Raw genomic sequence first — 20,448 nt, forward strand, 5'->3', positions numbered from 1 at the left:
ATACCTGCTGTAAGTACTTTTTTGTTGTTGTGTTATAACTTATTGAGTTAAAATGCCAGTTTCACTACTTGTAATACAATGTCCCTCTTGATATTTCTGGGGAAAACCAGTAACCATTTGTGACCGGTATTGCTATTAACTGTTGCATGCACGTTGTAGTTAAACTCCCAGTCACCCCACTTTTATACTTGCTCACATCTTTCCATTCATCCCTTTTTGCTCATCCCTCATTCTTCTGTTTTAATCTGAGGTGAAAAAATGAGGTGGGTGGTGACTCCAACTCTGAACCTTGGCCCAAAGGATATGGCCAGCATGAAGAAACTACACACCAAGGATTTGGAGCTAAAGATTGTGACATAAACTGAAAAGTAGATGAGGAACTCCTGTGAGTTATTTACCACCATACAATGACCTCTAACCCAGGTTTACCTCTTGTCAGCAATTGCCAACAGGCTTCACCTGTGCAAAGCTCTAGCCACCTCCTAACATGGCTCCTGAACCTGCAGTTGATCTTTGCAGGGGAGTAGTGAAGGAGCAAAGCTGACTGGTGTCTTCCAGCAGAAGAAGAATGAAGAAGCAAAGAGGGCAGAATTTAGTGAAGTATGTGTGGTGACTGGGAGACAAAAGGAAGAAAGGAACTGTACAGCAGAGAAGGAACTTGAAGGTATTTTGGTTTTATTGTATATTTCTGGGTGTTTATGGACTTGAATTCTAAAGACTGTTAAATGTAATGGCAAATCACTGATGCTGATGTGTTCTGACTACCTCTGAGTGTTTGCCAGCATCCTTGTTTGTAATGAAGAGTCAAAAATGCCTGTCATCGCTTGGCAAATATCCTAGTTGTTTCAAGTAGTGTTGTGTTGTGGGAGAACTAGGCAGAGTGCTGCAGATCATTTAAAATGAAAGTTTTACCAGTAAGCAAAGTGACTGATATTAATGCTATGGGGATAATTGTGCTGCTTCCTGTTGTCTTGTGCAAAGACTTCTGAAATCAGAAGAGTATCTCAGGACTCTGGAATTGAAAGGGGCAGGAAAGGCATTGCAGTTCTGTGCTACTTTAGTATTGCCCTACATCCTGAGGTCAGTTTGTATTTAGAGATGTGATGTGGGGGATTTCTGGCTGACAAAAATGTAGGAAAATCAGGGTAACAAAATGTTTGCAAATACTGCTGCATAGTTAAGAAATGAAATTTGACTTGCTGTGTAAGCATCACAAAGTAAAATAGTTCTTTGAACTGCCATTAGGAAGTAGATTTTCCTTTTGCTTAATCTTTCAGGTTGGGTTATTTTCTGTTGCTTTTTTCTTTATGATTTTCTCTTATACTATGGTAGTGATTCATTCAATCAAACATCTGTAGAAGCTTTTGGGTTTGAGTTCTTGTCCTGTTTTTATGCAAAATTGTGAGCTGAGGTTTCATAGAATAAGCATTGGAGCGGGAGGCCAGCTGGGCTCTGTTTCTGACTCTGCCTGGATTCCCTGGGTGAGCAGTGCTGCATTTCAGGCTGTTACCCAGATTTCCTGCTCATATGTGCAACACTTCCACATCTGGTGTGATTCACAACACTGCTGGAAAGCGTGCTGGCTTGGCCCTACTAACAACTTCAGTAGTACTCTAGGTACCATCTGATGAATGTTTGATATTATGCTCTCTGCACCTTGGTTTACCCATATGTAGATTTAATAATTATAATCCTGAAACAATTCTATGTTTTTGCTAGCAGCTTGATCCTTTAATTCCGTTTCAGTCCCTGCAACCAAAGTAGCGCATGAGTGTGCTCTCTGTTGATTGGTGCCATTTTAATCTGAACAAAATAGTTGGCTTCTATATACCTTACATTCTCCAAGCTGCTGCTGCAGCCTCTGGGTGATTGGAGTGGGATGTGGCCTTTGTTGTTAGCCTGAAGTGTTGGCAAACTTGCTTCCTTGTGACCTTACTAAAAAGGATTGTGTCAGGAGACTACTGGTGTGAGCTGCAGGAAGGACTGTCCCAGTGGAAATTGTAGCTGCTGTATTGTTTCTGTCCTTTAGTCCTCTGGATGCTTGCAGTACATACCTCTGTGAATATACAAGCTTGTCTTTCTGGAAAAGAAGCCTTCAGCTTCTGTCATGTAACTTCCCCAGGACTGAACATACATTTTACAACACAAGGACGAGGATTTCCATGTAAGCGTATGGATGTGTACTTGGACTCTTGACTTATGCTTTTTGTATCTGAGATTATTCTTTTCTGAACAGGTGAGGATAATAATACTCTTACTCATGTTCTAAAAGTGGCATTTTGTGAGAAATTTTTTGTCTCCCTCTGTGTGATCACTTACATTTCTTGGGTAGTTTGTGAAAGGATATGAAATATATCCTGCTTGGTTATATTTTCCACTTTGCTAATTTTCAGCTGATCTGGGAGAAGGTTACAGCATCCATTAGCCAGACCTGTCTTCACTGCACATTGTTTTAATTAGCTTGATAGTCCAGCTGTCTAATTTAACTGTCCTGCTAAATGCTGTGGAGCTGCAAGTTGCTTTCTGAGGGCTTGTTGCTCACGATGATTGGGTGATTGGCTTTAGAGTGGGTTTGAAAAATTGAGGTAGTGGCATTATGAGTTTGCTTAAACAAGGGGTGGGAATGGCTCTGGCTTGAATTAAAATTCTTAAATTGGCTAGTGTGGATGTGCTTTCCTTCTCAGCTGGAATTTGTTTTATTTATTAAGTGGCTCATGTGGCCTCTTTATTTCAATGAAGTGGTGTCACTTTTTCCCTGACATTTTGAATGTCAGAGTGTAGAATTCATGGTGACATACTCATGCTCGTCTGTCTTGCAGCTCTGCATGAAACTGGACAAGACAAAGAGTAAAACTGGCCTCTCCATAAAAGCTACCTGCTGAATTTCATAGGTTAACTGTGAGCAGGCGACCATTTTTTTTTTTCATAGACCACAATAAAATGGTAATTTACTTGAAGACACTATGAAAATCTTAAATGTTGCAACAAAATGGAGGAAGACTATAATTTTTCAGCTTCTAATAATCCCACTATTAAAAGCACCCTCAACAAAACCAAACTAAAAATGAAGGGTTTAAATACTTATTTTTCAATAGGTAATGATCCTGTGTTTGAATTAATGTATCTGCAGGTCAAATTCTGCTCTTCACTAGGTGGGTGCTGTTGGCAGCACCAGGCCGACAGGCACCTTTCCCCAAAACCTTCTTGCAGAGCAGGAGGGTGAGTGCTGCTGCTGCCCCAGCTGAGGCCAATGGCTGCCACTCCCATAGGCAGCCACTGATGGCCAGGGCATCTCCTGAGGCTCCTGGGGTTTGTCTCATTTAGCAAATAGTGGTGCATCTCTTTCAAGTACTTACCTGTCTTCTATGTACAAGTTTTGCATCCTCTCATTTGATGAAGTGTCACTTTTTTTTGTTTGCTTTGACTCTGGCTTGTGTAAGTTCCATTTGTTGGGTCGCAGCTTTTGCATTGGGACAGGTGGTGAGCAGCCCCCCTCTCCACACCCTCGTGATATTAACAACCTGCACCATGCAATTGTAGACAGAGGGGCTGAACTGCACATAATTTACTCAGATTTTTCTACCTGAAATTGTATATAGTATGAAGTTCTCATTTACTTGTAATTAAGGTTGACTTTATTTTTTTTCAGCATTTTTAAATGGTGGACAAGTTGTTCTGATTTACTCAGTTAAGTGCTGGTTTCCTTTTCTGTTCAGCAGTAGAAAAACTTTTACAGCTAGGCAGTGGGACAGTAAGTATCTGCACAAAATTCAACAAGCAGAAGAAACTTCTGAACTTGTGTCTCCCTACCCCCCTGCCCACTTTTACAGGTACTGAGAGCAGCTGGAGTGAGCACTGCTGGAGATTTGATATGTTGGGAGTTATTCTGGGGGTAATTGTCAGCAATGAACATGTAATTTCTCCTTGTTTTACTATGATAAGAATAATGTTACAATTAGCCTTGTATCACTTAAATGGATTGTGGAACCAGAGTGAAGCCATGGCTTTGGTGCTGAGGTAAGATCTGGAGCTTGCTCTCACATGTCTTAGTTTGGGCTGTGGGTCAGTTGTCATTCAGAAGTAGAGCTCTGAGAAGCTACAGGGATGGCAGGCAAATCACAGAATGGTCGGGATTGGAAGGGACCTCTGGAGATCATCTACTCCCACCCACAATAGTTCAATAGAGTGTTCATGAATTTTTTAGGAAAGCGAAGTGGACCCACATTATAACATAAATTTATTTCTGAATAAATTGCAACATTAAGAACTACTGTACAGAGAAACTGCATCACGCTGTTACACCTCTGTCATGATATTTGTGCTTTGTAGGATAAGTAAACATTTATTCTATCACAGCAAAAAATGGTATACTGACAACTAACTGTATTTGGTTTAAAAATAAATACACTTTCCCATTTATTGACTCAAACAAAGCACTCAAACAACAGTCTATACCTGGTGCTTTTTAGTAACTTTCAGCCTCAGAAATGCTGAGCATTCAGAGCTGCCACTCATGTTGGTGGGAGTTACGGATGTTCAGCAGTTCCCAGAACAGGCTCAGGGACTGCACAGTCACACTCAGCGTGTGCGATAAATTGACCTTTATCTTGACAGTATAGTGACCTTCACTGTTTTGTGTACACTGAAGAGTAGATGTAGAATTAGTCATCCTGTTTCATGTTCCACATTAGATTTTGATTCACTAATTTTTATTTCGTAACAAACGAATGATGCAATCATGCAAGTTTAGGAATGGTTTTAAAGATAAAATTGAGAATATGGCTCTTTTTCATAAATTATTTAAAACTACTTCAAAATTTTCAAAAATATTTAGTGCAAAAGGATAGCTTGCTTTTTTTTTTTGGCTTTTTTTTTGTTGTGGTGTGTTTTTTTTTTTTTTGTTTCCTTCAAGAAATATTACAGAAGCTTATACTACTATGGAAAATAAAACATCTCTTAAATATTTTATTGGGAAAAGCGGGCAGGTTTTCTAGTATGCTATTCGCGTAGGGAGAGATGAAAGAGAAATATTTTCAAAGAAACAAATTGCAGAAGAGCTGTGATGTGATAAGTTATTTTTACCTTTGAATTCAAAATGAATCTCTTTGGCCAAGTCAAGAGAATGTATAATTAAGTGCATGATACTAACAGATCATCTCAACAAGACGATACCATAGTATATCTTATCAAACAGTTATATAAATGTTATAGCAAGATGAACTATCACATATAGTCCAAACACTTATATCCAAAATGAACAAATATGTCTGTTGAAATTTTAATAATCACTTTGCTTTCTTGTAAGTTACAAAAATTAACATTAAGGTTTTAATGATGAGATGGTACTCTTTTCAGGTAGGCATTTCTTTACCTTATTAACAACTTATTTGATTAAACCAAAATTAAAATAGGATTTTCTTTTCTTCACTGATTTTAACTGATATGTAGTATGTTACATAGTGCTTTGAACAGAAGCACTTTAGGTAACAAATGTACCACCATTGCTCCCTCTAACCAGTCAGGGACACTGAGGCACAGAGGTGAAGTGACTTGCCCGAGACCACGTAGGTCTATGCCGGGATCGGACTTGGAAACCGGGAGCCCCACCTGGCAGAGCTGCAGCTGTGCTGAACCACGCTGCCTCCATGGGAGAAGGATGGAGTTTTGGAAGAGTAATAACTAAGAGTCCAGATTTTATTTCCTTGAGAAGACAGGAACGGGGAATGGCCATGGAAGAGAAATAATCACATGGAAAGAAACTAAAATGTGTTTTCAGCAGCTTTTTATAGTGTTGTCTAACTGCAAAGTTCTTAAGTGTTCAAAAGTTTTTACCCCTTAGCAAATTATGAGGACTAAAAAAAAAAATAAATATGTAGGGACATGGGTATCTCTAGGCATCCTGAAACACACTCTAGTTCTAATAGTTAAATTGTACAAATATTGGTGTTTTAAAACTATGTATTATCTCATTTTAGCTGATTGATTTAATCAAAGGGATCAAAGTGGAACAAGTTAGTACTTAATTAAGCCTTTACTGTCTAGTCCATTAATTCAAAAGGCTAAAAATCCACCCCCTCCTAGTACAGTAACTCCTATAGCACAATATGTCAGGAGCCTCTCGTGATATAGACATATACAATACACCTTGGCTTCACTTTGCTCCTTGTTCACTTGTGGAATGGACTTGTGCTGTTTCTGTAGAATTTGTATATCTTTGCTCATTTTATTCAGTGATGTTCAGAAATCGGAGTGTTACACAAACCACTGCTTACTTAAACTGGAATCAAACAAAAATGCTGAACAGCTGGACTTTCTTAACCCAATTCGAGAAGCCAGTCGAACAGGCTTGGTGCCATCTCTCTGGCCTCCTCGCTGAGCTTACAGTACTGCACCACGGCATGGAAGATATCCCCCACCTTCCAGGACTTCCGTTGAACTAATTGCACAACATCTAAAAACTAAATTAAAACAACAACAACAAAACACAACAAATCAAAACAAACAAACAAAACAAAACCCAACAAAACACATTTAGAATTTGGTTAACTTTCTGCTGAGGTTTTATTAAATGAAAATGCTGTAAGACCAGCCTTTGTAAATGCACTGCTGTGTGAGGGAGGGGACACAATTCACTGCAGAGCAACATAAAGGTTCTTTCTATTTATAGAACTTCATTTCTGAAGTTCTATAGTTCCCCAAAGACTGGTCAGATCTCATGACATTTTCTAAATTAGCGGCTATTGTCAATTATTTCTTATTTATTGCAATGAAAGTGAGATTGATAAAGGATAAAAACTTTCCCTTGTTATTGACATCTTGCTGTCAAAATAAGAGAATATTCATTTTAAAGAAAAATTTTAAAAAATGCCTTGTTACCTCTAGCTATATTTTAATTGATATTTAATTTTCTGTATTTCCACACATACATCCCACAGTATCTTAAATGTTCGCATAGTGCTGGTGAGAGGGAATTCTGGGTGAACTTCTGTCACATGAAGACATTTGCCACAGAGAGGATCTAGATTTGATTTTTTTCTTTTTAAACTTCCAGATAAACCGGAGGTTAAATATATGTTCTTAAGCTGTAAAAAAATCCTGAATTTTGTCCACTTTGTACATAATAATGGGCTTCACAGTGTCATACATCTGGTCTGTTTGTTGGTTTTGTTTTGTGTTTTTTTTTTTTTTTCTGAAGCACATAAATGAAAATCAAATCTTTTCATTTCTTTGAATTTCACAGTCAATATCTAATTAGCTTGCTCCTTCTACATTTCCAGTTTTAAACCACACAAGAAAATATTGTGCCTAGTTAGTGTAGCCGTTTGCTATTTACATACTGAAGCCTAAACTTTTCACATGTATTTTAATGATATTTAATAGGCACGTGATTTCCAAGAGCACTGTTATAGGCAGGATGTGCTTCATTATTCTCTAGTGTATTTTTGCAATCGAATTAACTGTTTTCTAAAGCACATGGGTAAAGCTGACAGCTGTTTCTTTAATTAGATGCAATTTGGACTGTTGCTGCTGAATGCATTTTAAATGATGTTTATGATTCCCAAATGCATGTACTCAAGGAAATCAAACAATATCTCTGCTACTCAGAATGATCTTCCCATAGACCTTATTTTGAAAGACCAAAATACTGATTTGTAACACTTTTTTCATTCATTGATTTGAATACTGTGACACTTTTTGTAAGCCTTAAGATTTGAGCTGTTCTTGTTGACCTTGGAAAAGGGGTTGGTTTTGTTATTCCTGAAACATTGTAGGTGGCATTTGGTGGTGTCTGCAATGGAGCACTAGCCAATCGCTCAGGAACAGTCTGTGCTGCTTGCAGCTGTTTTGGACTTCAGTGTTGCTCTTGGTGCTCAGGCTTGGACTAATACCTCAGAAGGTTTCTTAGTTCGGGTAGTCTGTGTCTGTCTGTCCAGAAACAGACTTCTGCTTTCAAAGTGCTGCTTGGCAGTGGCTAAGCTACACCTGAGCAGGAGCAAGAATACTGGCACATGTAGCACTTTTTTATTGCCAAGCCAGAGGTGGTGCTTCATAATTTCCATACGATGATGCAAATATTGCAGTCAGTCTAATTTTCCAAGTAACAGATGTATGATTGCAAATATGGCTCCACTGGAGTCACTGGTTGGTCACTGTCTGGGCTAAAACTGTCTCTCAGGGTAGTAATAATACAAGGATGTGCCTCCACAGTGGGTCCATCCTGCCTGTCCTCTGAACTTTCAGCTCTGGTCAGAAGTCCTGTAGTCTTGGTATGCGAGACTCTGAACCCGAGCTAATACAGATTATCTTTATTTTGCATGTTGCTTCTTCTGCACATTTAGGCAGTGGGCCCATTCCTTGGTGAGCAGCAATATTTTTCTGCCAGCACAAAGCGACTGTAAAGCTAGTGCCTTTGGCCATGGTAGATCTTACATAAATGGAGGAGGAGCTGTCAGGCCCCTGTGGTACCCTGCTGTACCCCCAGATGTAGCAACTGAACAGCCACGTACAAGTTCAGACCTGCCTGGGGCTTCCCTAATCAGTGTTGTAGGCAAGGCAGAACCTGCATAAGGAGTAAGGAATTTCAAAGATGCGGATCTTAAGCACAGCTTATGTCTTGTGTCTTAGTCAGCTCTTACTCTCACCAAGTAGCAGAACTTTGTATGTGTGATGTCTAAACTTGAGTGACTTTTTTTAAGCTGGATGCTTAAGCTCCATGTAAGCCACCTGCAACCCTTCAAATGCAGCCACATAAGGACTCTTTCTGTTAATTCTGCCTTAAGCATTGATACTTAATGCATTGTTGATACGAAAGAGTGAACAGATTCATAAAAGCATGTTATAGAGGGTTTGGAGATGGTCCCATGGTGATACTATTTTTTTATGCCATGGACATCCTAATTTCTTATTTCACATACCTTAAACTCTGACATATTTAATCCTCTCCTCCTTGTAATAAACAGTAGCATTAGCATCTTGCTGTAATGAAGATGTTTTTCTATCAGCTTTTAAGCTCTGTAATCTCAGTAAATCATAACTGGTACTGTGATTAAAGTGAATTAATAATATGCCCAATTCTGTAAATACTACCTTTTCGATTCTGTTTTCCTGAGATTTCTTAAAATAGATGGTTGGAATTCCAAGTTCAGAAGCAGCTATCCACTGCAGGGTAGCTCGCAGTTCCACATCGGGGCACTCTGGTTCCAGATCAAAGTTTATCACCAGTAGGTCCTTTTGGCAATTGGCTGTTCCCACTGAAAGTGCAGAAGTACTTTCTGGAAAAATAATCCCGACAGTTACTGTGCAATTACTTGTGTTAACTTCAGATTGTGTGTTTTAATTGATATGATTCAACTTACCCTCTGTATTTTCTGTCTGTTCTTTAAGGAAAACCTTTTCTTCTACTAATTCACTTAGAAACAAACAACAACAAAGCTTATTAGTGACATTTAGGAACAGTATACAACGTTGCTTCATGATGGATAAACTTCTCCCTCAATGTAAGACCTAGAAAACTGCAAGAAGAAAGTTACATAGGATGAAACAATAAATGAGGAATATATTTCCAATGTTTAATCTGTAAATCAGGAAAAGCTATTGGAATTGCACCATTATTCCTGTAATAGGATAAAGTGGTTGTACAGACTGCACTGTGTATTACAGTTCACCAGGATCTGTGTATCTTTACAGTTTATATAATGACAAGCAAATGACAGCATGGTAAGACACAGCAAGTCTCATAACCTGGGGGGAAATACTGAACTTCCAATGTCTGCATTTTGCAGTGCTGTCCCCCCTGGCTGAATCTTTTCCAGTCTTGCTCTCTAGTTTAATATTTCACTGCTAAATACAGTTGTAACTGCCAATTACTTTAGCTAATGCTGGTTTTAAATATATTAGCTGTTTGGATAAACAAATTCTAGTTACACCTTGCAAAATTTCCAAAGGTCTTAATTTCTTATGTGCTATCTCTTTCTTGTTAAACTACAGGAAACAAACTCCTGGCATGTGGTTACTGCTTCAGCTTCCATTTCTGAACACAGTATCACACATGTGGCAGGAGACTGCGAACTTACTAGTGATGTAACAGCTATTGATTTTGTTTGCTTGCTCCTGAAGGGACAGCACTTAGAGTACACTTTTAGAGACTGTCCCATTCTATCCTCAAGCAGGGAAATGCTGCAAGTATAAGATTTTGTTTCTGCCATGGGAGGATGCTACTCTTGCCACCCTCATTCACAGAATTTCAAAATCTCCTCCAGGGCTTCACAGAATCCAGATTATAAATACTCGTGCAGTAGTTACTGCAAAGTGTGAGAGGAAAGAATAAAATGGCAACATGCAACAAATGGTTTGTCATGATGTAGAATCATAAGTGGTTGATAACTTCCTGATATTTTTTTTCCCCAGTTTTCTGTTTGAACAGCAGATGTATTCTGTGCCTTGACTTTGAGTTGTAGAAGTACAAACTCCTCATGCCTATTGGCTAACACCTGAGAACAGACCCTGAAAGCTAACAAGGGGAGTCCAAAATGGATCCCTTTGGCCCTTGGGAACATGAGAGGGGTCATCTTTAGAAAGGTGTGTAGGAGGCATCAGTGCCTGCTGGGAAGATGGGAATGTTTTAACAAGGTTAGTCTCTAGCTCAGCAGCTAGGAGAGAATGTGTGTAACTCCACGGAAATATGAATGGCCAGATTTCTTGCAAAAAAAGAGCCTCTTGGAAGCAGGACGGCTGTAGCATAGTCTGGTTATGAGCTGTGAAGATGTTTTGATGTCAATGACTTCACAAAGTTGCCATGTGCAATGTGTGATGTGCAGCCCCTACACTTCTGCAGTGGCCATGCCATGACTGCACCGTGATGTTCACCAGCTGGCAGGTTATGCCAGGTTGCAGGGTACCAGGACCTTTAGGCGGGTACTTGCACATCTCTTGGTAATGTTATTGCATGCTCACTAGAAACATGCCAAGGAACAATAGGTAAGATATACTTTGGGCCAAATTATTATTATTCTTGGAAAGAATGCCATAATATTTTTTTCCTTTGACTTTAATTGATCCTTATTTGCTTAACCTCGCTGGCTATTACAGTAAAGTTTTGATAATATATGAAGTTATTCAGAGAGGAAAGCTTGAACAATGGGAAACTGATGCTACGGAAAACTGTCTTTCAGGCAGAGCAGTTGGTAGATCCATATTCTCTTGAGAGATTCGCCTGGGTGAGCTTTCCTGTAATCTTTCACTGCCTGGAGCTGTCCCCTGCACAGACAACAGCACATACTTTTTTCTGAAACTAACGACAGGCTCAGCAGCAGGTGCAAAGCAGGGCTTGGCACATTTTAGATGGCATAAATGATTTGCAGTTATAATTAGACTAAACATCAAGTCTCACTTCAGTGACTACTTACTTAATCACAGGAGAAGATGGCACGTTCTCCTGATAAATTTCCAGGTCCATAATGCCAAGACTGCTAGTTGTACTGCTGTTGCCATTGCTGACAAAGCAAAAGTTTAAATATTAGTGCCAAGCTGCACTGAACATGTCTCCATACATCCTTTTAAAATTGATTTACGTACAAAGCAAAGTGAGGAGGCTGCCCCCTGTTAAAGTCGAGTTTCACAAAATCAGTTGTGCTCAGTAACTGGTTACCAGAATGAGGCTTTTCTTAAAATAGTTCTAGATGGAACATGTATCACATGGAGGAAAAAAAAAGTGGACTATCTTCTCATGAATGGCTTATGCAATGAACATTTGGCCTCAAACAATCAGTCTGCATGAGTCCTTGAAAAGAAGGATTATCAGGCACAGAGATGTGCTGGCAGAAACCTGCAGAGATTCAGATACATCTGAATGTTGTGCGTTATAGCAAGGCATTTGGTTGCCCATCATATAATACTACTTACCTGCTGGGTGACTCGGTGTCTGTAAGCAGCAGCAGTTTCAGTGTATTATACTTTGCACCTCAAATACTATTGGGGATCTGGTGGAACCCTCAGGTACAGTGACAGCCTCTTATGTTTCTGACTGCTCTCAAAGACTGAGATTTTAATTAAAGCCAGTGTTCATTTGGACCAGTAATACATAGAAGTGTTCTCTTTGACTTCTTCACACAAATGAAGTATTACATCTGAGAATATTTGGAAAAAATAGTGCCAGTTCACTTTATAACATCATTATAAATTCAACAGTGAATGTTTATGCAGACATTGCAATTGTCTGATGAACAAGGTGGTGAATTTGCTGGCTGCAAGTCAATTAGCACAAATAAGTTTTGTGTGTCGAGTCAATTTTTACTGGAAAAGCAGCTAATAGTATTTTTCCTTACAGCAGAAGGATTGGCTACGCAGTTCCTTTCCCCATCAGGTTTTTCATGGCAGAGTTAGCACGCCATGCATTCGGACTTGCTGTAGCAATTTCTGTTTCAGTGCAGAGCCAAAAGGCACAACACATTAGCTCTCTCAGACTAAGGACTTTGTTAAAAGGTTGATACTATAATAATTGGATGATTGTTCACCCACACTGACAGACAGGTTTTGTTCAGTATTTTTTCTACTAGCCAACAGTGCTTACTGACAGAGCCTCTTTCTCTTCCCTGCTTCATTACCATATTGTCTTCCCTCCTTGTCATTTTAATACTGAAGAGAAAGGTGTAATTACTTGACAATATTTTAAAGCCCAATCTAAGAGCATGTGAAGAAAAACCTTGCTCAATTTGAATTTGCGGAAGGGCTTAACTCAAACTAACATCACTTCATATAAACTCTAAAGATTAGATAACATCTTTAAGCATGCCTTCACTTGAATGGAAACAGAAAGCAGCACATTGCAATGGGAGCTCTGGAATCTATGCCTCCTCAGGGGGAATTCAGTCAACCTCTGGTGTACCTGTACCAGGGCTTGTTCTCTGCTCTCGGTGTGCAGATACGTGGTGGGAATAGCAGTCCCATCGGTCTCAGCTAAGGAAATGCCAAAATCAACATTATGCAAATAGTAGCAAATAAATCAAAGGAAAGACTGTAGCAATTAGCTTGTCCAATGACCCTTTCACTGTGGGTCTGAGGTGGTGCCAGGAAGTTTTTTTGTGGTCTGAATCTGTCTGCTTAACGATAATAAAAAGACCCAGCTAAGAATCAGGATGTGGCTAATTTTTTTAAAAATAAAGAGATGAAATCTGTCATTAGGCTTTCTTTACAGTATTCTGAATAAATCTTGAGCTGTTGACCTTCATTATTGATGCATGGTAGTCAAATCATTGGCTTGGTTGATCAGATCATATTGTATACCGAGAACAGATAATATGGGTACCTCAGGGATCGCTCGCTGAGTTGTAAGTAGCTACTTGTGTCATCAGGATTGTCCTCATCGTTAGCTAGCTGGGACCAGCTGCCAGTGCTTTCTTCACTGCTGCTGAGGTGATGTGGAAATTCTTCAGCTGTTTTTGTCTCTCCAATGATTTCGGCATCTGGTCTGCTCTGAGGACTGCTGGTCATGGGAAGAAAAAGACGGCACATTGATGTTGTAATATAGGCAAAGAAACTGCTGCCACCAATCTTCAGGCAATGCTGCTCATTCAAGTTAACCAAGCTGCAAGATTATACAGATGTAAAAGATTGTAAGCTTATAATTTAGTTGTAAGCTTTTAATCTATACACGAAGTCCAGTTGCACGTTTGGTCTAAGACAGTCTTAAAAAGGAATCTTTTTATGACTGCTATAAACAAACACAAAACAAAGTAAGGCTTATACTGAAATGCACATAGAAAATGTTTAATTTGTACAAAAAGATTTTACATGTACAAAAAGAACTGCTCAATGTATAGGCCTGTTGCTTCATGCACTTCGGTCAATCAGTGGTTGAAATATGTCGTAGATGTTAGTGCACAATGACAGTGTTTCTTGGAAATATGTGTATTGGTACTAAATCCCTGTCGTACTAACGGATGAATAAGTTTGTTGCTAGGATTTTCTGCTCTGTTAGCATTGTAGATCCAAAAGAGGTCTAGAAGTTAGAATGAGAAAGTTTTGTGGGTTGTGAATCAGTAATGACTCTTAGCCTCCTGTGTTTCTTAGGATCTTTGCTGCTTAGGTTGGGAAAGGATGAAGTATTCTTTTTTTAGGTAGGTACGCAACAGGTAGTTAGAAAACAAACTGAATATGGATCTCAGATTGAGTCTGGAAAATACAGGGTTAATGGGAAAAAGCTTTATAATACTGCATATTTTGACATATGTCACACACGTATATACATACACATAACCCCACAAATGCACATACAAAAGTTACAATCTATATGGTAAATTTTTGGAGCCAAACTGAGCTTTGTGAGACTTATTGTGGGACTTTTGATATGTAGGCAGAAAAGTGTATAATAATCCAAACACCCTTCTTTTCACATGATAAGAAATAATTGATTGTATCAGTGCAGTGCCAGAATAACAATTAAAGCAAAACTTTAGTTTTGTTGTATTTATTGGATGGTCTGCATTTTCAACTTTGTGATTAAGACAATGCAATATGTACTGGCAACCCTCTGCAGGATCCCCATAGAGAAGTTTTCACCTTCAGACTTCTATCTATGGTTATGGCTGAGGCACCCTATCTTCAGTTAGGGCAAGAGACCACCCCCAAAATTTCATTGCTCCCAAGTAATTAGCCTGATTAAGAATATACTGAGACAATATCATAGTGGATATCTCCCTTTGCCATGCTCTCACTCTGCAGACAACAGAGAAGCTGCTGTGTTGATGCTGGATGCTAGAGAGAGAGGCAACTCGCTGTGCAGGGAGAAACTGACTTGTTTGCCTGAGGGCCACTGCTCTGCCAGATGCTCAACATCTGTCACATCAGCACCCCTGTCAGCCCTGACCCTCTGTGCAATCTGGAGTAATATTGAGGCACTGAGTGGCCAGTTTGCAGGGTAGTGGTGGTTTTCAGATTTTTAATACAGGGCAGGTAGCACCTAATGCTTGGTCCAAAACATGAGAGATTTTTGTGGGCTTTGTTACTTGGCATTTTGGGTTTTGTTTGGTTCATTGTGCAATTATAGCTCAGACTGGTGATGCTTTGAACTGACAGTTCCCTACTTCTGAACAGTTGGTTGGAATATTTTCTGTGTATCTGTGACAGTAGTGGGTCTGTTGCGCTGCCTACGTACAAGAAACAACTATCTTTCCTTCCTAAAGACCTTTCCCCCCTGCCTACATGGTACCATGTTGTGTTTTTTTTTATTCTCTCTCTTTTTTTTTTTTTTGACTCCTAATTGACTATAGGTATGTTTGATATTTTGCCTGGAGTCCTGTGTGCCTGTATCTACAGTAGCAATTAATTTCATGCAGGAGGAGTGGATCAAAGCAATTGGTGCTGATGCTTTTAAATCTACATTATATGTAGTTTTAGTTTTTTACTGACTTCCCATGGTCACTTCAGGAACTCTGCATCAAAAGCAGAGAAAAAGTTGTTACTAAAGGGCCCACAAACTGTGTGAAAAGAACTTCACTTTCAAACAGTCAAGTTTCCAAATAGGCAGATTTCTAAACGTATCTTATTAAAAGCAGGTTGTGCTCAAAGAGAGAAGGTGGTTAGTGGGGGAGGGTCAGTATGAAAGAATAGTGACAGTGATAATTATCTGCCTCATTGCTGCCATACACAGGAAAGTACATGCTTTCCCACTTGAAGTAGAGCTTTCTCAAAGGCAAAACGAAGCACTGCCTGGAATAAAATGAGCTACAAAATGGTTTCTAACACTAGCACCTGCATTCTTTCTAACCCTCTGAGATAATGGGGTGCTGCAAAGCTCCAAGTGATTGGCAGTTTAGATACCATTAAAGTAACAGATATGATGAAGAAGTATAGCTAAAAATAGGCAATGCCTAGAGAGAAAGAGCCTTGCTCTTAATCTCATAGCATCCACGGTGATCTCTACGTTTGCACTGCACTCTCCTGCTGGGCTTGTGCTTTGCCTTATACAAAGCAAGTTGCAGATTTGTCAACAAAAGGAGTACAGCTGTAAGGAGAGGGTAATAAGCTGTGGTATAAACTCAATGAAATTAAATTAAAATGACATTTTATTATTTTCTCCCATTAAATTCTGCCAGAGAAATATTGAACCAAAGGAGGTGAGAGGTACTTTTAATTATTATCTTATTTCCTTCACTAAAGAATTTGTATTACTTGTAGCTCCAGACTGGAACACAAAGCTGAACTTCAAACTCTCAGAAGTCTGGTCATGTTTCCAGGTACACAAAGCGTTAGTTATACAGACAAGCATAGCCGAGAAATACAGGTCAAATTCTGCTATCTTCTCTTTTACTCTAACACTGATTTATTTATTTAATTGTTTGTTTCTAATTGAGATATCAGCCAGTGCTAAATCAAAGTTCAAACTTTGTCCATCTTTCCTGTCTTGAATATGGAAGACTTAGATATCTGTAGAGGGAAAACTTACTTGTCTGTGCAGTGTTAGATTTGAATCTCAGAATCATAGTATTGCTGTAAGTTTGCGTGACACAGTTTCACAGGAAGGCTGTAAGTTTGCTCCAGAAATCAGCACTGTTATATACGACTGGGTGATTTTATGTCATTAGAAACCTGTAGTCAGAAATTAACTTGTTTATTTCTTTAAAAGTGCTTCTCATCTTCTTTTGTCAAAATAATTTTTACTGGGAAATTAAAACAAACTCCAAAGGAATGAGCTGATTTGCTGTTTTGTCACTTACCTGTTTAGTAGGGAACTGGAGACGGTGTGCTTTGCATCAAAAGCTTCTGGGGGCTTTTCTTTGCTTTGATGCTCCATTCCAGAAGGGTCACATGAAGTGAAAGACTCTGAGTCTTTATCTGGCTCATCTCGCTGATCAGTTTCTATCTGAATTAAAGGCACTTCCCTGTGCTGACCTGCAGGCAGGCATACAGGGCTCTTCATATGCTCTTTTTTCTCATCCAGATTTACTTCATCCCTTTTGGGTTTTGACTGAATCTGAGTTGTACTTGGGGGATGTTTACTTTCCAAGATGTGTTCTCGGCTTGTGTAATCAAAGGAATCCTGCTGGACAACTATTAAATTTTTACCACTTTCAACAATATTTGCAGCCAGTCTGTTTGCATATTGTTCCACGTGTGGTGGGGAATCACTGTGAAACTGGTCTGCCTCTGCAGCCTCTGCCTCGTCTGCTATGATTTTGTTCTTGCGCATTAGAGATTCAATAGAACTTGCCCATGTCTCATGAATCAACATATCTGTTATCTGGTCAGCCTTGCATCTTTGGTACAGACAGGAGTCAGACTTGCAAAGACCTGAAGAAGCCCCGGTACTGACTGGCTGTACACTTAAGGAATCTTGGTGATGGTGGGCAAAGCCATCTAATGAATTTGCCTTAACTGGGATGTTAACTGTGAGCCTAGAGCCTGATGATCTGCTATCAGGCATTGATGACTGCCTGAAGCAAAAAGGTGATCGTAGAGAGGGTGGTAGCAAACTGCTGCTCCAGTCCTTTGAATTCCGAGGGGAAGATGCAATATCTTTATTTTCCTTTTCTATTTCTCTTAGCATATACCTATAAAACTCTTCTGTTATGCTTTCTGTGCTGGACTGTTTGGATGGGCAACTTGGTCTTACACTAAGATGACCGTTTTTCTTGGCTACCTGTTGTAAGGCAGAAGTTAAGATGTTGTTTGCATTTTTTCCTGCATAGTAATCCAACAATAAATCAAAACCTCTTCCTTCATTTTCCATCTGGTTCACCATAAATCTTGAAAATTCATCTGTAATGCTTTCACAACTAGACTGCTTTGAGACAGAACTTGTCTGGCTCACAGACTGACCAAAGGTGTTCATTAGGTTTAGGGTATTGAAAGGGGCTTTGGAATCCGAGTCCTCCTCTGGTATGCTCTCACAGCTTGAGGCCTTGGCTCGGCTCCATCTGTCACAGTGCAGCCTGTTCCTGGGGTGGTTTGGACCTTGCCAGATGCTGTCGGCCATGGAGAGTTCAGTGAGGTTCATGATCTTGGCAGCCACTTCATTTGCAAAGATATTGACTGAATCTGGTGTGTCCTCAAGGTTTATAGATTCATCTACTACCCGATTCATCAATCTTTCCTTTAGCTCAGGATGCTCATCTGTTTTTCTTTTGATCTCACTAAGTCTAGGTGCCCTGTGCTTCCGAACAACTGAACCATTAGCATGGGTTTCCTTTTTCCTTTTCATGGTTCTGCATGATAAACTCTGGGTCACCAGATATTCATTGCCTCTCTTCCATGCACAGAACCATGGTTGCTTTCCATTTGAATTTTCAAGACAAATGGCGGCTATTTCTGTTGCCATAGAGACAACAGTTTCTGCCAATTCTTCTGCAAAATCTGTTATACAATATTTGTCCCTTGAATGTTTCACCTGTAGCACAGGCTGAGAAGGAACCAACACATTATTTCCTAATAAAGACAAGCTAACCTGAACATCATTGTTTAGTACAGTATCACACTTTAGCTTGGCCTGGTTTTCTGCGTTCATGGTGGCACTGGAAGACAGCTGTTCTTGAACGCCATGCCTGCGTTCATCATTTGCAAAGGTATTTTCTCTGTCAGAAAATGATCTGTAGTCTTTCTTCTTATGATGATTGTTACCTTGATTTGGAGATTTGCAACAGTCTCGTGCAGTTCTTTTCAGATATCTTTTCTTGGGAGATGTCTTTGCATTATGCCCTGTAGCTCTACTTGTGGGTTCTGAACTCAGTGTGGCACTTTCCTTGGTGTTTACATCATTCATATTACTTTTCCTAGTGTTTGTGGCATTTCCAGGATCTCTGCTAGCACTAGTGCTGTAAGAGGTACCAAATGACTTAACAGCAGAGTGATCAAGGGGGCCACGTGAAGTTTCATGTGCTGTTGCCTGTGATGACCATCCTTCTGCTCTTGTTACTTTCTCTGCTTTTGTACCCTCAGAAAAGAGAGGAGAACACTCTTCAACTTGTCTAATGTCGTTCATTTTCTTGCAAGTGAAATATATTATATTAAAAAGCAACTCATTTGCAGTGTCCATGAAAATGTCTTGTGTACTTGAGCCATTTTCTGAACAGGGGTGTAACTGTCTCTTCTTCCTAACCGCTTCAATAGAATGTCGTAGAATAATATTGGATAAGTTTTGTGCAAGCTCATCCCTGATTACTTCATCATTGTTTGGAATCCGTGGTCTTGCTGCAGTTTCAATAATTTTTCCATTTATGGATTCCATAAAATGCCCTACATTTTTATATGTGTTGGGTTTTGTCAAAATTGTTGATGTCTCTTTGAGAAGTGCCTCTGCAATGCTATCATTTAGCTTCTCCATGCTGCTTCCTATGGCTATGCTGCAATGAAGAGTAACGGCTGCAGAAGTCTGAGCAGCAGACAGAAGTCCACTCGAAGTTGCAGGGTACTTCTCTTCCTTTGTTTCCCCCAGACCACAGACGGCTACAGCACTTGCTACTTGAGTCATGCCACACAGTGCAGATGGAAATGAATATTCTGTGCCAGCACAGTCATCAACTATCTGTGAAGGTGCTGTGTGTAGCTCTTCATTACCAACCGCTTCACTTTTAGAGTCTGTGGCTTCTTGATCCCATCTGAATTTTTCTGCAGCCTGGGGACTGGAAATGGTTCCAATAACAGTGGCTGCACAAGCCAAAGCCACTTCCAGTGCACTCTGGCCATGTCCGTTTGAATGTTCTTCCTCAAAGTAATCTGAAACTTCAGCAGAACTTTCTGATTCAGTCCAGTGGCACAGGTTGGGGAAGGCAGACCCTGGCCAGTCAGATACATTCTCAGAACTGTCTGGGCTTTGCACTATAACAATCTTGGGGAGTTCATTCCAAGGTCGGGAGCCAGATACATCATCTGACTTACAGGAGCTTCCTATGGAGATGCTGACTGCAGCCTCCTCACTGAAAGTGGGTTGAGACTGTGACAGTCTAATGAACGCATCTTGAAGAACAGATTCTGCTAAATTTGTGGCATACTGACCTGTAGTGGCCCGCTCATTTTGCGAGGGAGGATCAGTTTTCCCAATACCTGCGCAATTTTCTCCATCTGTCTTACTGTTGTGTATCACTGTTGGGTCACGCAGAGGCTCCAGCTCCTCTTTAGCCATTTTGGTTAAAGATACATCTTCTAACATGCACACTAAGTGGGAATTTTCAACCTCACTAGTCAAATTAGTGCTACTAAAGGATGAAGTAGCTCTTCCAGCTAATGCCTTCTGCCACAGTATTTCCTGGTTTGACTTATCTTCAGATTGTAAGATGTGCTCTTCAGCCACAACATTCACCACTTCAGAGACTCCAGTAGCTGAATTATCTTTATTAATGCAGTTCCCTTCAAGAATGGATGGCAACCTGGCTTTTCTGTAGTGGAGATTTTCAAATCCCTTTCCTTTATTTTTTTTGACATCTGAAGATGCTTCTGAAACACTTAATTTTTCATGAC

The 20,448-nt window shown here is 39.8% G+C and overlaps 1 protein-coding gene across 9 annotated transcripts in view; it reads right to left on the minus strand.

Annotated features, from left to right (window-relative positions):
• Nucleotides 1-4,220: 4,220 nt before the first annotated feature.
• Nucleotides 4,221-20,448, minus strand: part of SPHKAP (SPHK1 interactor, AKAP domain containing) — a 72,284-nt gene continuing 56,056 nt past the window's right edge. For 5 of the 9 annotated variants that reach the window (XM_065844692.2, XM_071812499.1, XM_065844694.2 and 2 more), the window contains 6 exons: nt 16,713-20,448; nt 13,304-13,480; nt 11,406-11,492; nt 9,357-9,409; nt 9,088-9,272; nt 4,221-6,458 (listed from right to left, as the gene is read on the minus strand). In XM_065844692.2, the coding sequence (XP_065700764.1) occupies nt 6,315-6,458; nt 9,088-9,272; nt 9,357-9,409; nt 11,406-11,492; nt 13,304-13,480; nt 16,713-20,448 (4,382 nt within the window). In that variant the 3' untranslated portion in view covers nt 4,221-6,314. The remainder of the gene's footprint in view (nt 6,459-9,087; nt 9,273-9,356; nt 9,410-11,405; nt 11,493-13,303; nt 13,481-16,712) is intronic. The other 4 variants (XM_065844693.2, XM_071812498.1, XM_071812503.1 and 1 more) reach the window with 4 other exon arrangements.

The sequence above is a fragment of the Patagioenas fasciata genome, chromosome 9 (assembly GCF_037038585.1).
Source record: "Patagioenas fasciata isolate bPatFas1 chromosome 9, bPatFas1.hap1, whole genome shotgun sequence".
NCBI lineage: Eukaryota > Metazoa > Chordata > Aves > Columbiformes > Columbidae > Patagioenas > Patagioenas fasciata.